The 15613-nt window shown below is 48.8% G+C and overlaps 2 protein-coding genes across 2 annotated transcripts; one reads left to right on the top strand and one right to left on the bottom strand.

Moving 5' to 3' along the window:
• Window positions 1–181: 181 nt before the first annotated feature.
• CSUI_003212 (uncharacterized protein) lies at window positions 182–10070 on the bottom strand. The gene is made up of 6 exons (XM_068063410.1): window positions 7862–10070; window positions 6520–7257; window positions 5063–5776; window positions 3594–4064; window positions 2693–2776; window positions 182–2161 (listed from the first exon to the last, which is right to left on the bottom strand). Exons 1-6 carry the CDS (start codon window positions 8669–8671, stop codon window positions 2141–2143), a joined length of 2838 nt encoding a protein of 945 aa, XP_067924612.1. The 5' UTR covers window positions 8672–10070; the 3' UTR covers window positions 182–2140.
• A 63-nt stretch (window positions 10071–10133) lies between these two features.
• CSUI_003213 (elongation factor ts protein) lies at window positions 10134–14196 on the top strand. The gene is made up of 2 exons (XM_068063411.1): window positions 10134–11487; window positions 11954–14196. Exons 1-2 carry the CDS (start codon window positions 10852–10854, stop codon window positions 13448–13450), a joined length of 2133 nt encoding a protein of 710 aa, XP_067924613.1. The 5' UTR covers window positions 10134–10851; the 3' UTR covers window positions 13451–14196.
• Window positions 14197–15613: the final 1417 nt, after the last annotated feature.

A 15613-nucleotide genomic window follows, 5' to 3' on the forward strand; every position in this document is an offset into this window, starting at 1 on the left:
GCAGCGGACAAACAGCCGAACGAACTCAACCCCGGGGACCTTGCCCTGGTTCGATTGACGGGGACGGACAGGATGAAAGCGTCAAGCAAGTTGGGCGCTAGATACAGCTTGCCCCATCGTGTCGGGCGCTTCTCATGCTGGCGGCGCGTTCTATGGTGTGATAGACCTGCGGACAGGGGTCATCCGGAGGCTCAACCATCGCGTACTACGCAGGTTCTCCCCGTCGGTCCTCACGCCTGACACCGCCCCAGAGCCGCCCTACAGCGATCTGTACCCACCGCGGCTCCCCGGGGGCGACTCCAGCAAGCATAGACGCCGGCGCGACTCTCAGGCTTCCGGCCGGGAAGACGGCGGCACAGACCGACCGGAAACCAACTGCTCGGAGACGAAGACGGTATTCCTGAGCATTCAGAGGGTCGCACTCGCGCGTCGGATCAAGCCAGTAGAACCTGTAGTATCAACAAAACTACGTAGCCTTGTTTGCCGCTTTCTTCCCAGCACGTCCTAACTACGAAAGAGGCAGCCCTCTCCTCGGGGGCGCCCCCTTCCAAACCGGAGGCAAGCGAGAAACTGCGGGACAGCCCGGAGCTGAGAAACGACAATCCCCGTTCTTCGGACGTCCAGAAAGAGAGGGCGATTGAAGTGAGACTGCTAGCTGGCACTTCTATTTGCAGTCGATAGCAACCACTCGGAGCACCACAAAAGTGCATAGTGGATTCTCTCGGAAGCGTAAATGCGGTTCCGTCCTCCAGGAGACGAGACACGTTGGCGATCCGCAAAAAACGCCGCTCTTGTGGCCGAAACACTACGGTACTGCCTGCTGCTCGGAGCCGCCCACCAGCACACGGGGCAAGCAAGCTCCCGAGAGCAGCTGCGACGACTGAAGAGTCGTCACCGAGTCGGGGATACCGCTTGCGTCTGCTCACGTGAACCGGAACAAGCGCTTCCACGGTTGTGGATGTTTCGCATCAACAGGGGATCCGTACAAGCAGCACGGCGCTCCTTTCATACAAGCTGGTTCTCTCCCGTTCTGTCACAGAAACACGCGCTGTCTGCCTTCCAGGCTGGGCTCGCGCTCGAGGTGGGCGGCCATTCCACTTCGACTGTTCGCTTCCTTGCTGACGATGCTGGGTAGTCAATGGTGTGTTAGCTGATCTGTCGGGCCGCGGCAGACTGGCTTTGCTGTCCTTGCGCACCCACGGAGAGCTCATCCCGCTTAACTAGGGGGTGGTCAGGAGAAATATATACGCTGGCACCTCCAGTCTGTACTCTTCTCGAAGACCTGACTGGCATGTTCCTAAGGAGATCGATTCCAAACTTAGTGTTCACACCGACATCTTCGTTATCGGAAAGACGATTCTTGACTGATAAAACGTAGTTGAAAACAAACCATACGATCCTTAGCAGTCCAAGGAAAGCTGCGTCACACCTTTCGTCACAAGAGTATAATTAGCTCACATACTCAGAAAGCAAATTCATCTCACTGCCCTGGGAGCACGTTTCCTGGAGCAAGACTTGCAAGTCGATTGCACTACCAGCGCTGTCTACAGGACGGTATCGCTCTTTCTGATGGAAGCACCTGTCCGTCGCAGAAAGAGACACAAGCTAGGGAGTGGAGGAGATTCTGTAAGAAAGGCGTCAATATGTCCAGACAAACTCTCACGCAGGAAACGCCTATGAGGCGGAGACGTCGCGAAGGAGAAGGACATGCAAGCGTATATGTACATTTCATACAAGGAGAATCGTATCGGCTCCGAGCTTCCTGCGAAGATGTAGAGAAGATCACAAAAGCCAAGCCGCCTTGCACGCATCCAAAATGTTCAGACCTAGTCAGATGAAAGAAATGGGAGAACAGAAAACACGAAGAGAAAGAACCGTGTTCGTGTGATCAACCCTCTGGGCACATGTTGCATTTCCAGAACCTCAGCGACCAGCCGTAAAAGCAGGAGTAGTACTACTACTTTTCGAAAGCAAGCAGTCATGAATATTTCTGATAGCAGAGAGAAAAGAATGATGGGATGGAGGCAGAGGAGAGAGAAGACGTCCCGCGGAAGAAATATGCAACCCGGTAGGGTGAGATAGACTTTTTCTTTTGTTAGTTCCCGCCTTCGACAGGAGGGTAACGCAAAGAAATAAAATCCTAAAGATTAACTTCTCTTTTCTGTAAACAAAAACGAAAGACAATGCAGAATGACTCTTCGAATGTGTGGAAACTAAGCACACTCCCCTTTGCCTTTTTGTTCTACCTTCAGAAGTGTTTCTTTCTTATCATGAAAGCGGGTGGTGGCCAAGTATGAAGCAAAACGCAGAAACAAAAGAGCAAGAAACGTTCACAACAAAATGAAGTGCCGCCTGTTTCTTGCTCTTTTGTTCAGATCATTTTATTCATGATGACCTAACTTGCACTAATGTGATCCTACCCGCACTACTCATCGGCGTACATGTGCACATTAAAGTCGCCGCAGACAAAGATATCCATATACTCATGTACATACAAACATCTCCCTCTCGCCCTTATATCATATACATGTAAGCACTGCAGACGTCCCTAGCCTGTCTGTTTGGACCGTCATGGAAATGACGGTGTGTGTATAGATGACTGAGCAGGCTACGCAAGAGCCCACTGAAACCGGAAAAGAAACGTCCTGCAACAGTTTGATTGGATCGGCATCTCCTCATCATCAAGCCCTACCACAGGAACGGTGCTCGCCCCTTCTAATGCTTTAGAAGAGAATGAAGAACTCGTATGACCAGAAGGTTTGGGAGGAAGGGCAGCCTACCAAACGAAGAACACATGCAACCTCATTCCCTTTCACAGGCGTCTTGACAATAAAGAATTCCCTCACATGAACAGGCGCAGCCTTTAGCTGGTTTGCTTATGTGAACAACTATAGACTTCCTTGTGGACGAAAGCGAAAGACGGTCTATATAAAAAGTGGCAGAGGGTCTAGACAGGTTTCCTTGATCTACATAGAAACATGTCTCTTTATATGCGTGCGAACAAGAATCAAGTGAGCAATCCCGTCTTCGTCTTATAGCGAAGAGAAAGAAACGGAAACGAAAACGAGCCAACGTATATAACCATTTCAAGCTCGAGGTATCCGTAGGTGGTATCTGTCACGCCAGATGATGCACTTGTTCATTTTAACTTGTTTCTTTGTCATTCGCTGCCAACACATCAACAAGGCGGATGCTCATGTCTAACGCTTCTTCCTCTATAACTCCATCTTTCGCTGTCTCCTCGCTTCACTATAAAGCGAGAAGGCTTTCTGTTGATCGAATCATAATCACACACAGCGTGGAGCCTGGAGATGTGGCTATCAAAATTTCTACGGGAATGCTCAGCGGTGTATGACGGATAAGGAACCTCGTGAGGACGAAAGAGTCTTCCCCCTCTTGGGGAAGCCTGCCTGCTCGATCTACGCCTATCTACCTGTCTACACCCTGTTCCTCTTGGCTGTCCCAGGGACATCCATGAAGATAAAACAGAGGACTCCGGAAAACTACCACCAAAGAAGAGAAGCGCAAATTCTGTATGGGTACGGTTTGTGTCAGTCGTCCTCTTGTGTGCAGACCAGGAGTGACAACGATACCTCCGTCCTGTGAGTGAGAGAAGGCCCTGGTGAAACAAAAGTAGAGAAGGCGGAGAGCGAGGAAGAGCACATTGTGTCCGAGATATTCCCTGGTACGGTTCTAACCCCCTGCAGCTGCTCCGGCTGTGGCCTGGGCTGGTCGTCGTGGCCATCGCCGTGACATGTGGGAAAGGCCGATGGCGGTGTCGAAGGAGTTGAGGATTTCGGCGGAGTAGGGAAGTCTGATGGTTCCATCACAATGCGATCTCTCTTTCTTTTCTTTTTATCAATCTTCAAGATGTCATCGTCCTCTGAGTCTTCATTAGCAAACAAGGAGTTCTGATTCATGCTTCCCGTTGATGGAGTAAGATTAAGACTCTGAGCCTCGATGTTGCTAGTGTTAGGCCCTCCTAGAGTCGGACCGTCCTTGACACCACTTGCATTGGACGTCGAGGAAGGATTCTCCTGCACTCCTGTCAAATTCCTGCTAAACTGGAGAATTCCGACAAACAAGGTCCGCCTCACATTACCGTGACTACATGTACGTATATTCATAGCTATATATATATATATACAGAGAGAGATAGACATATGAAAAGATGTCTACTATACAGAGGTGGTTGTTCCAGGGGTCTTGAGTTGACTCTTACATACATCGCCCCGGTGAAATACGTACAAGGGACAGATACTACTGAGACCGACCCATGCGTACTCGAACACTTACGCAATGCTACAGAAGATGAAGCCTCAAGTCGGGAACTGACTCGGTCTATACAGCATTCAAGGGCGTAGATGTATATATATATATATATATGTTTGTACACGGCCTGCTGATACGACTCTGCACATGGGGATCTACTGATGCTGCACCCGAACACAGACACGCCTACCATACTCTCGCATATATGAGAGACATCCACACACTGCGTGCGCATTGCTCATCATACATTTCTTGTAAGGATACTTTAACCTAACGTACAATCTCTGCACACGTGTACAGACACCGTGCGGCAATTGTGAGTATCTTAGCAGAGAACCGAAGAATAATACAGGACGGGTTCTCATGCAGGTCGTGTAACTTAGAAGATGCCAGCGCCCTGCCGCTTGTGGAGAATCCGTTTTCATATCTCACTTGACCTGTCGTCTTTCCTGGAAAGTCAGTGAACAAGAAGGACAGCCTTAAGGCATAGCAAATCGATAAAGATATATCATGTACGACGCCTCTCGATCAAATTCTACAGACAAGCTCATCACAGATATATGGACGTACGTGCATACCACCCCATTGCCATGGTAGTCACCAAGGACTTGGAAAGAGAGGAAATATTCTCGGTAGTAGTAAAGCTGTTGATGAAGTATCTCTCCACTTAGAGGAAAACAAACAGCATCATCCTGGATATCTGGTTCTCTTGTCTGAAACTCCACAGCCCTAGCTAATCCTTCTTCTTCGTCCTTTCCTTTTTTCTACTCCTCTCCCACCTATGACTCACCAGTCCAAGAATAGATGTCATCGGTTTATCAGGTATGAGTTGTTCTCCTCTCTTGGTCCAAGCTTGAATGAATCTAGCATCGGAGATCCCATAGAACACAAAGTCATCTGCTACTTCTCTCCACGCTAGATCACCTTCATCGTCCTCTTCCCTGTCCTCTTCTTCACTTGATGCCGGAGTTACTGCTCCTCTATCGTCCTTTCCTTCTGTTTCTTCTTCTTCTTCTCCCTCTTTGTCGTCTTCTTGTTCTTCATCATCTCCTGATCTCCTGTTAGACGTGTGGCCTGAAGAACTCTTCTCATTTTTCCTGTTCTTCTGAAGATTCCTCGAAGCACTTCCTCTCCTTCTTCCTCTCCTACCATTATCTCCCCGTCCTACTCTGGTCGTACTTTTCCTTCGTTGTCCTCCTCCAACTCCTTTCTTGCGAAGTTCTCTTTCTTTTCTGCGCTCCAAAAAGTTAGTAAGGAACGTATCTAAACGCCTATGACATGCACATGCATCCGGCTTGTGAGAATCTGTATGTTCTTCAGATGTATCATAATGACATGCCAACCCTAGTCCAGATCTATCAGTAAGGAAAGACCTTGCTGCATCAGGGAAAAAAGGAATCACCACGCCTTTGGTACTCACAAGTTTCTTTCCTCTCCCTGGACGATCACCTGCTTGAAACCAACAGAAAGCTGTGGCAATCACTCGCATTATCAACACTCGAATCTGAACGGTAAGAGCAAAGACAAGGGAAATGAAACAAGCGTCACCCGGCCTACAGCCTATCCACCTCCAGTAGATATATCAGGAAAAATAGTACGGAAGGAGACGACGGGCATGCGGCATCCACTATCCTTTTCAGGGGGACAGTTTTGTCGGAGCGCTACTACGTAGAGATATGCAGACTCATTCTCGTGTGGAGGCTCCGGTACAGGGAGTCTAAACATCTGCACAAGTGTAGGCCTGTAAGCAGAAAAAACTGTGACGAAGCAATAAGAAATAGACGTTATACTGATATAGTGGGCTACCCGGATACACAGAGACTAATAGAGCTATATACGCAGATAGACAGATACCTATAAACCGACAGGTCGATAAGCATAAATATATACAGTGACAAGACAAACAGAGAGTAATGAGAAACAGAGTGAAAGTGGAGTCGGGTGGCTTCGTAGGTTAGGGTGCCACTGTATATACGTATGTCCATAGGTAGACACACACATACACATGTACATAGATATACCTAAAAAAAAGAGACTGATGTCACCCAGCTGCATAGTCATAGCGGTGTGCATAACTATGTGAAGAATCTGTTTGTCTACGTATGGGCATATATAGACGCCTAAGGCGGATACCCTAAAGAGGTGAATGCTGTTATCATCGTCTATCGGTCCAAGAAGAAGACTGTGCAAGTTGTAACAGGAAGCCAACGTAGAAGCTATGTGAAGTACCGTGGTATTGTAGGTTACCAGTTGGTGACGCGCATCAGGAGGTAGTGAGGCATGACAGAAAACGAAGGAGATTTCTCTATCGTCGAATTGCTCGAACGAGACGAGTGCACCTGCAACAGGCTTCCAGGTCCAATCGGGAATACCACTCTGTGGACAGGCGAAGACAAGGTGTTCCAAATTTGGAGGCAAAGATTCACTTTCTCTTCTATTTCTTTCCTCTTCTCCGTCTCTTCTTCCACTTGTGCTAGTACTTCTATGACAAGTACTATTATCCACTTCGTCCCCGCGGTTCCTTCTTCTTTCTCCATTCTCTTCTTTTCCGATTTCATCATCTGCTTCATCTTTTCTTCTCGAGCCAACAGTCCATGTCGACGAACTCTTGAGAGTATCTCGACCTTCATCTCGACTCCTATTATTATAACTATGAGGATGATCATCATAGTGACCGCTAAGGCTTGTTGTGAAAGCGATAGAAGAGGAAGAAGAAGAAGGATATGGTGTGCTGTCATGGGTATATGAAGAAGACACTTCGTCTGTCCTTTTCTTGTCGCCGTGACGAGGACGATGAGTCTTCAATGAAGAAGACGTTCTTCTACAGCGACCAAAAAGAGAATTATCTAACTCAGGAAAGATAAATCGAGGAATGAAACGAGCAGGCTGAGGGAGAACTTGAGTTGCCACCCCGGTTGTCCTTCCATACTCAGAAAGAAGAAAAAGAAAGCCTGACCTTGCTGGATGTGTGATCAAATTGATTGTCTGGATGAAAAGAAACGAGAAAAACACAGACAGACATCGAAGCATATCGATCTGCCAATAACAGCATTGTAAGGAAAAGAAGTAACCACAGAAAGGCAAAACGAGCGGAACAGGGATGCCACCGCACCCACTTATTAACAAACTCCTTAGCTTTTTCATCTTCACTCAAGTGTTTTTGTTTCGAGCGTAACGCTGGTGTTCTAAGACTGAAAGAGCTTCAACGTACCTCGACGCTCATGTGTCATCAGTATTGAACGAACACGCTGTTTTTCCCAACTAAGACAGAGTGAGAGATACACGTGTATACGGACAGAGACAGCAGCAAGGAAGAAGACTGTAGATGGTGGGGATGATGTAATGTACTTTCTTGATAATGAGTGGAAGGAAAGTGAAACGGCTATGATAGGTCAGGGCTCTCCACGAGACTAAAAAGTCAGACCGGGTGAGGAAATTCTCGAGAACGAAGAAGCTGAAAGCAGACATCGCGAGGAAGTTGGTAGAAAAGCAAAACAAAAGAGGAATAAAAAAGGAGAAAAAGAAAACGCTTCCCCTCCTTCCGCCATAGTCCCTGTCTTCACCCATGACCCACGATGGTCTGACGTACTCTTTCAATTTCTTTTCTTCCTTTTTCATGCTGAGCACTCATCTCAAGCAATGTTTTCTTATGCTTCTCCTCTCCCGGCCCTCCTATCTTTCCCTGTTCTTTACTTTTCATATCACCATACTCCGCTTCTCCTTCTGCATCTCTTGATGAGATTTTATCTTTGCGATAGTTGATTCCCACACGGCCTTCTTCGTTCTCCTTTGTTGTTCCTCTTCCATGGCTTTTAGTTTGACTAGTGCTGTTTGTAACATGAGAATCCGTTGACCCCTGAAGATTAGCGTCACTATGGTACCCCGCTCCATGCTTCAGACGTCGTCGGGTAGGAGATACAGAGGAAGAACTACTGCTACCTCCTGATGACTTCTGAAAGTCTTTTTCCCCCGCTTGCCTCAGACCTAAAAATGTTTCACGACTCCCGTCTACCTCTCTGGAATCCTTCTTACGAAGAGAAACGGAATCGTGGACCTCGGGAGTCTCTCTTCCATCAGCACGTTTATGGTTGATGTTCTTCTTCGTCTTCTCTTGCCTCTCGCTTTCTACTTTATCATTCGTGTTTGGTTTGTTCTGCTTCATGACCTCCTTCTCAGCTCTGTAGAGTCTATGAAGCAGACCGCGCTTGAGAGATTCACCTGCCCCATCAATAGGCAAAGCTAACAGAACAGAATGGAGCCTTAACTTTGAAAAGTAGACATCACTCTTGACTAAAATCTCACGTAAACCGCTCCATGAAGGATCTGGGTTGGCTGAGGGAATGCAACCTCTCTTAGCGAAGAATTCAGAGACACTCCGGAGATCAACTTGTATCGTCATCCTTCAGCTAGAGAGAGGAAAACGAACTCTAAGGATATCTGCTTCAACAGATCTCCTCATGAACTCGAAACAAAGCACAAATAAAGACGACTAGATGAGAAAGAAGCAGAAAACTGCGAATGTGGGAAGTCGGAATCGCAGGAGGAAGGAAGAAGACGAGAGAAGCGATTGAGGGAGACTCACCTACAGCGCAAGAACTAGTAAACTAGAGAAGAAGAAGAGCGAAAGAGCATGAAAATAGAGCGGAAAAGGAAGCATGATGTTCCAGCGATAAGACTAGAAGGGAGAGCCCGACGAGAGAGCAGAAGTGGAGAGAAAGGCGAGATCCATACACAACTATTGCCCATAGGATCACTAATACTGCTACCGCTGAGTTAGGAGAAAAGATAAGAAGTATCCAGGGTCTTCTCTTGGGAAAATTCACATTCACCATAGAAAAGATACGAGCTGATTAGCGTGGAACTGTTTGCTTGGTTTCCTTTCATCGGTTGAAAAGGTAGGAAAAAGGGTTAGGCTAAAAAAGGTAAACGGAGACGGAAATGTAAGAAAATCCTTTTGGTCCTGGAAGCAGTCGCTGAAAGGAAGACAGCTGCAGTGGATACCTCCTCTCACGGTGTAAGTACACTTGAAATGACTTCCCCTGCTCGCGCGGCAACGTCGTATGTTGAGTGGTTTCGAGATGCCAGTCCTCATTTCCGTGCTTAGTGACTGGAAGAGCTTATTACGATTTTTTTTTTCCATGAAGCTATGGGAAGACAGTCGAGGGAGTTCATGGCTGGAGTAGCTTCACCGATACCTTTCCTTGGGAACATCGCTCTTCGTCAGGGAAGCAAACAGCAAGAAAGAGGAAACCTTCAAAGAGCCTTAACTCGGCCAAGGAAATCCCCGGAAACTCCTGAGTACCTCCTCCGCCTTCTTGATGGAAAAGGGAACGGAGATTGCCTGGTACGCCAAGGACACCCGCAAAAAATTCAAATGTCTCCGTGGAGGTGTACAGGGCAGCTGAGTGTAATATACGAGAACGAGAAGAAAGAAGAGAGAACCTCAATGCGCGTAATGTGTACAAAAAGACGGAGGAGGTGAGTAAAGACCGTAGCTTTCTGAAGAAGAAAGCGAAGGACTTGCGCTTCTTTCAGTCATTCGTAAATAGCCACTGGACGCACACTAGACACGACGCAAGTCATTCTCCGGAAAAAATTCGCGGGATGGCTGGTTACGCATACTCAGAAAAGAACGCAGCCTGAGTGTTGAAGGTACACGCTAACATGGCAGCCGCAAAGGAAAGAAGATCGAGAGTAGCCTCGACTTCGAGATGACAGCGTTTGACGAAGAGAAAAGTCGCTGTCGGTCTCGAAGATCAACACACTCAGTGTGAGGAGAAGCTGCGATCAAATTCCGGAACCACGGCTCCTTATATGAGAAGGTAAAATGTCTCGCTCCCTTTTTCTTCTGCCACGCCCGAAGGCTGAAGAGTGTTACAAGAAAAAGGACCTTTCTTAGTCGAAGGCGTTTCAGGTGAGCTGCAGTCTACGCATGCGCACCATCTCAGGACCGGGGCACACACGGCTATACGAGACAAGAGAAAAGGATGTCGATTGTCTAAGAGAAGGAAAGCGAGGGAAGTGCTGAGGGGAAAGCAAAGCAAGAAGAGGATTTCGGTTAGTTGTTGCCTCCTTTCCCGGTGTGGCGAGGTGATTTATGTCTACTGCTGGACAAAGGTAAAGAAGACATAGAAGACAAGATACGGATGGCGAGACAGACCAAGAATGCTGGTGGATGTCGTATCTACAAGCAACGGAAGAGTGAAGAATAGGGAGAAGAGATTGCTAATCAAGAGAGGGAGATTCTTACAAGAGTAGTGAAGTCCCAAAGAAGAAGAAAAGTCACGTTGCTTTTGCTCTGTCTCCCGTCCTACCTGTCCTTCGCTACCATTCAACATCGAGTCTCTTTTAAGCCCTTCCCTTCTCACTTCCTCTTTCTTCTCTCGTTTCCTTCTTCCCCTTGCTTTCTGTCCTGCTTTCCCTCTCTTGTTTTTCTTTTGCTGCTGTTCCGCTCCCTCGCCCTCTCCCGCTCATGTCTCTGAGTCGTTTTCACCAACTGCATTCTTCCCTACCTCGCAGTCCTTGTTGCTTCTGTGCCCTTCTGTTCTTCCACTTTGCGCTTGTTTTTAAAAGGTCAAAATGACCACTACGTTGCTTCGTTCTTACTTGTTTTCTTCGCCACGCTTCTTCTCGTCTGCCTACCCCTGTCCACCAAGAAGTCTCACATCCTTTTCCTTCTTCACTGTCCGAAGTCGCCGTAGCCAACGGACTACGCATCGATGCACATCTGCGTCACAGCCCAAGCAAATCTTTCCGTTTTCTTCTTTTAGTTGTTACTTCGCTGTCCGTGCGTCTGTCGCGTCTTCTTCACTTTCTTCGTGTCAGCCTTCTTCATTTTCTTTGTCTTCTTCCTCGTCTTTCTCATCTCCTCCCGTTCTGAAAACGCGGTCCGCAGAGCTGTATGCTCACTCTCCTTTACATTCTCTTCTCTCTTCCGCTCCGACCGCTGTCCGATGCTATACTGCCTCGGCGTCGCCTGTATCTCGGCTAGCCCAAGATAGTACTTCATCCTCTTCCCTAGAGGACAACGAGAGTAGCGGAGACAGCTATGCGTCAACAGCCTCGGCACGCGGCGCAGAGAAAGACCTGCCTGTCAACATAGGCGTCTCTTCCAGTTGTTCACACTCTTCTCCATCAAAAGTGAAACTTCTCAGATCTCGCACTGGCGGTGTGAGCATTGGAGAATGTCGCAAAGCTCTTGAGGCCTCCAACTGGGTATGTGCAGTCAGTGTATACAGGCATATACATATACATATGTGTACTGTGTCGCGCGTGTAGCCCGTATACGGTTCAGCTAAGATTCCCGCGCAATGGTGTCTACTTCTGAGGGGAGATTGTGGCATTCTGTGTACGTTCTGCACGTGGAAGGTGACGTGCGTACACCTCTGTGTCACTCTGTCTGCACACATCTCCATAGGTGAACGGCGGTCATGCGTATGTCAAGTCGCGGCAATCCACTCAGGCGTGCAGTGCTACATTCGTATGTACCATCTCTCTTTTGTAGGCTGTTTTTTATACATGCGTGGGAACACACTTATATATTTCCAGCAGAGAAATGTCCATACACTGATGCGTCGCAGCTACAACGTAAGTATCTGAAGTGGTCAGATATGCTCCTGATTTCCTCTTCATCCGCCTTGGCATACCTGTAGTTCCTGTTCTTCTTGTTGGACTGTCTCAGGATATTGAATCCGCTGTGGTGTACTTACGGAAGCGTGGAATTGCTCGCGGCAATACCAGATCAGCTGACAGAGTCCCAGGAGAGGGCTTGATATCCATCACGACGCTCGCTACAGAGAACACTCTTGTAACGAGCTTAGTTGAGGTAAATTCCGACACAGATTTCGTGTCTAGACATCCTCGCTTCGTTGCCTTCGCCCAGCTAGCGGGACGAGCTCTGGCTCAGCTTTTGTTAGCTCCAGGCCGAGTAGGTACCACTCCCACCTCTGGAGAGAGCTCCCTGTCGTCATCTTTTTCCTTCTCATCATCTTCTTTGGGTTCTGAAGACAGGAGAGGAGGTGGAAGAGGGCCAGAAGAAGAAAGGCAGAAGCAAGAGAGAAAAAAAGAAGAAAACGCCGGATTGTTGGAGCTATTGAAGAATACTCCAATAAGCCCAGACGACGTAGAAGAAAGCGGACTGGATGCCGATGGTCTAAGTATTGGTAAGACATCATCGCCGAAACATGAAATCGATGCTGGAGACACAGTTGGCCCTGGGGTCCGGAGTAGCGATGAACGAGAGACACCTTCACCGTCGTCAGTATGTAGAAACAATAGCACCGGGAGTGAGGACTCAGTTACCCTCAGTCGCCCTACTATATTACTGAGAGAAATCCTTTCCCTTCTATCCCAGCAGTTCGGCGAGACCATCGAGATCTCCCGATGCAGGGGGTTGACGGTGCCAGTCCGACCTATGACTGGTCCTGGTAGTCTAGCCTTCGAAAACCACAGGGAGGATTCCTCTTACCCTTCTTGCTACGCCGTAGGGTCGTATATTCATAATCACTTTTCTGGAAAGAATGTAGGTAGGTCAGGAGCTGTAGTCGTTCTCAGATGGAGGATGCCGAAGAAGAGTTTCTCCACCGACGCAGAAGATAAACGAGGGAGTTCAACTCTTGCAGGTAACTCGGCGGATACTAATGTACACATGAAAATGCAATTGCTAGCTAAGCTACTCGCCATGCAGTGTATAGCTACCCGGCCACGGTTTCTTCGGTACTCTGATATCGATCCTAATTTCCTGGAGACCGAGAAGCAGATCATCCGGGACTCTCTTCTCTCGAAAGGAGAAAGGGGGATGCTGTTGACAGCGCACCGAGACGTGTTAGAAAAGGCTGTTGAAGGCAGGTTGTCATCTACGCTGAACGAGCAAATCCTACTAGAACAAGATTTTCTTCTTTCTGCACAACTCCAACAGCAGCTGCTCTCATCTTCAAACAAAAGAAGTGAAGATTCACTGGAGGACCGGCAAAATAGTAAGGGTTATTCGGACGCTAAAGTGAAGAGTACCAGAACGGGCAACCTTTGTGAGGGCAAGAACGTCGATTCAGGGGGAACCACTATGCCGATGAATTTGAAGGTGAAAGACGCACTGAAGTACGTTGCCTCGCACTACGATTGTGAAGACCTCGATGTTTCAGACCTAGAGCTACTGTCAATTGATGACTGCACAAAGTAGTCATGGCACTCCGCCGGCTCGAATACAGTCGTAACGGCTTCCATGACATTTTCAAAGGAGTCATGTTCCGAAGTGCTCACGACACGCGTATATAGACAGTGAGCAACCACACGCATCCTTGTTTGCATATACAAGCTCACGGAAAAGACAAAAAGACTGGAAGACCAGAGCTTCTTCGGTAGGATGTGTGTTCTTGAGCGACTTGAGGAGCCTTGTCATTCATTTGTTTATCCTTTTTTGTCATTCTCTCTTCCATTTTCTTTGCTGCTGCTCCGCTCGTTCGTGCCGGGCGGTTTGGGTGTCGGCCAGGCAGCCACAGTGGAGAGTGAACACTGACAAGAGGTACTGAGACACAGTGTCCTCGCCGGTCATGGTGGGACGCTCAGGTCCGTGAAACAGTCTGTGTATTGGAGAGAACTCACTGGGCCGTGTGGAAACGTGTCAAAGTGAGTCCAGTAGAGAGCTCTGCTGGATGTGTTGGTTTGCAAACTCAAGGGCAGAAAAAGCGGACGAAAGAGAGGCGAGCATCACGAAGATGTCCGTAAGTAATCGTCCTGTGAAGAGCTCTAGCAGGTCTGGAGCGGGTCATGCTCCACCCGATTCCAGGCAGGGAGTGTTGTGCTGTTCCATGATCGGGCAGTGGTCAATGCTTCCACCGGACGCGTATTCTTTTTGGAGGACCTGGTGTGAATGGTCTCGCGATGTTACCGTGGGCTCTACAAAAGTGGGGCCGAACTAAATTTCGAGACAAACAGCCTGCCAAGGCTCCTTGCCGAATGGAGAATGAAGCAGTGACGGGTTGGCCAGGCCGCGGCGCTGTAGCTGGAAGCTGCAAACGGCAGGAGAAGAAGACCGTCAGGGCAGCGAGTGTGCTCCGCTGTGTGAGACTCCTGGAAGGATTAGCTTTTATTTTCGACCGTCTTACCACCTCAACGGAAACTCGAATGCCGCCCGCGCCTCACTCTTATCGACTGGCAGGCTACATCACAGATGTACCAGGTATTCCTGACGGCGGACGGGCGCGGTCTCTCCTTAGGAGACAGGTGCCTCTGGTCTGTAACACCACAAGCTGTAGCACGCACTCAGTTTGAGAAGGTAAGTGGCCCGGAAGTGACAACGCGAGTAATGCCGCTGTGCCGTAACGCGCTGACACCAGCCGACCCAATAGCACCAAGGAGTTCTAGCTTCCTGACAAGGAGTAGTCCAAGAGCGCCGAGCACCGACGCAGGCCCCCAAGAGCTGACCATCTACGGCAACACCAGTACCCAAAGCGCCAGCATGCCAAGAATACTGAGGCGCTGACGACATGTGACGGTACGGGTAGTCCAACGGGGCCGAGCTGCCAGGGTGACACTCGGGAGTGACCTTTTCTGATGGGTGTGCCGGAACCCACCGAGATCTTCCGACTGTTGTGCACATTTTTCTCTGATGGACTCATCTGGAGTCAATCTATTCGATATATGCATGCCTGTTCTTGCTTACTGTCCCGACTCACAGAAGCGCGAGTCTTGAGAGTGGCAACGAGGGAGTTGCCAGTAAAAGTAGGGGAGGATTTATGGAAGCTCACACGCCCGAAGAGCGACCACGTATCCGTTAACGGGTAGCATGTGACAGGGAAGTGGCGCCGGTACTCTAGTATTACGCCCGGACGGATGCTGGTTTGCGACGGGTGAGCAACGGTTTTTAGCAGTCGAGGGGTCAGAGAGAGTGTTGATTCTCCCTTAACGGTGGCCTGCTTGTCGTGGAGGGAGTGAGAACGACCGACTGCGCCGAAGTCTCATCGGCCCTGTGGAAATGAACCTGGAACCCAGATTGAATCTCGTACGAAGCCACATTGCCACCTCGTGGCGACACAGTACGAACCCACCGATACTCGTGAGCCAGGAACGCTCTCGTGCAGGCTAACAGTTTAGGTGTCAGAAGTGCGATGTGGCCTACCACTTTTCCTTCATCTGAGACCACTAGGGTCGCACCTCGGCGCAGACAAAATATACATCCAGCTACGGGGCAGATATACCTGGCCTGCCTTGCGGGATGGTATCACACGTTTGGTGCAAGGTTGCCTTTCGTGTGCACGGAGGAAACTGTGCACACGAAAGGAGACAGCAGCTCGTATTCACTTACGTACTAACCTGTCGAAGCCGGGATCTTTCCACACGTGGG

The sequence above is a fragment of the Cystoisospora suis genome (genome assembly GCF_002600585.1).
Source record: "Cystoisospora suis strain Wien I chromosome Unknown contig_1406, whole genome shotgun sequence".
NCBI lineage: Eukaryota > Apicomplexa > Conoidasida > Eucoccidiorida > Sarcocystidae > Cystoisospora > Cystoisospora suis.

Coding starts and splice junctions, on each gene's coding strand:
- CSUI_003212 (XM_068063410.1), bottom strand. CDS start 8,671: ATGACGATACAAGTTGATCTCCGGAGTGTCTCTGAATTCTTCGCTAAG. Junction 4,065..5,062: donor TGACATCTATTCTTGGACTG/GTGAGTCATAGG, acceptor GGAATTCTCCAG/TTTAGCAGGAATTTGACAGG. Junction 2,777..3,593: donor CTCTCACTCACAGGACGGAG/GTATCGTTGTCA, acceptor TTCGTTTGGTAG/GCTGCCCTTCCTCCCAAACC.
- CSUI_003213 (XM_068063411.1), top strand. CDS start 10,852: ATGACCACTACGTTGCTTCGTTCTTACTTGTTTTCTTCGCCACGCTTC. Junction 11,488..11,953: donor CTCTTGAGGCCTCCAACTGG/GTATGTGCAGTC, acceptor GGACTGTCTCAG/GATATTGAATCCGCTGTGGT.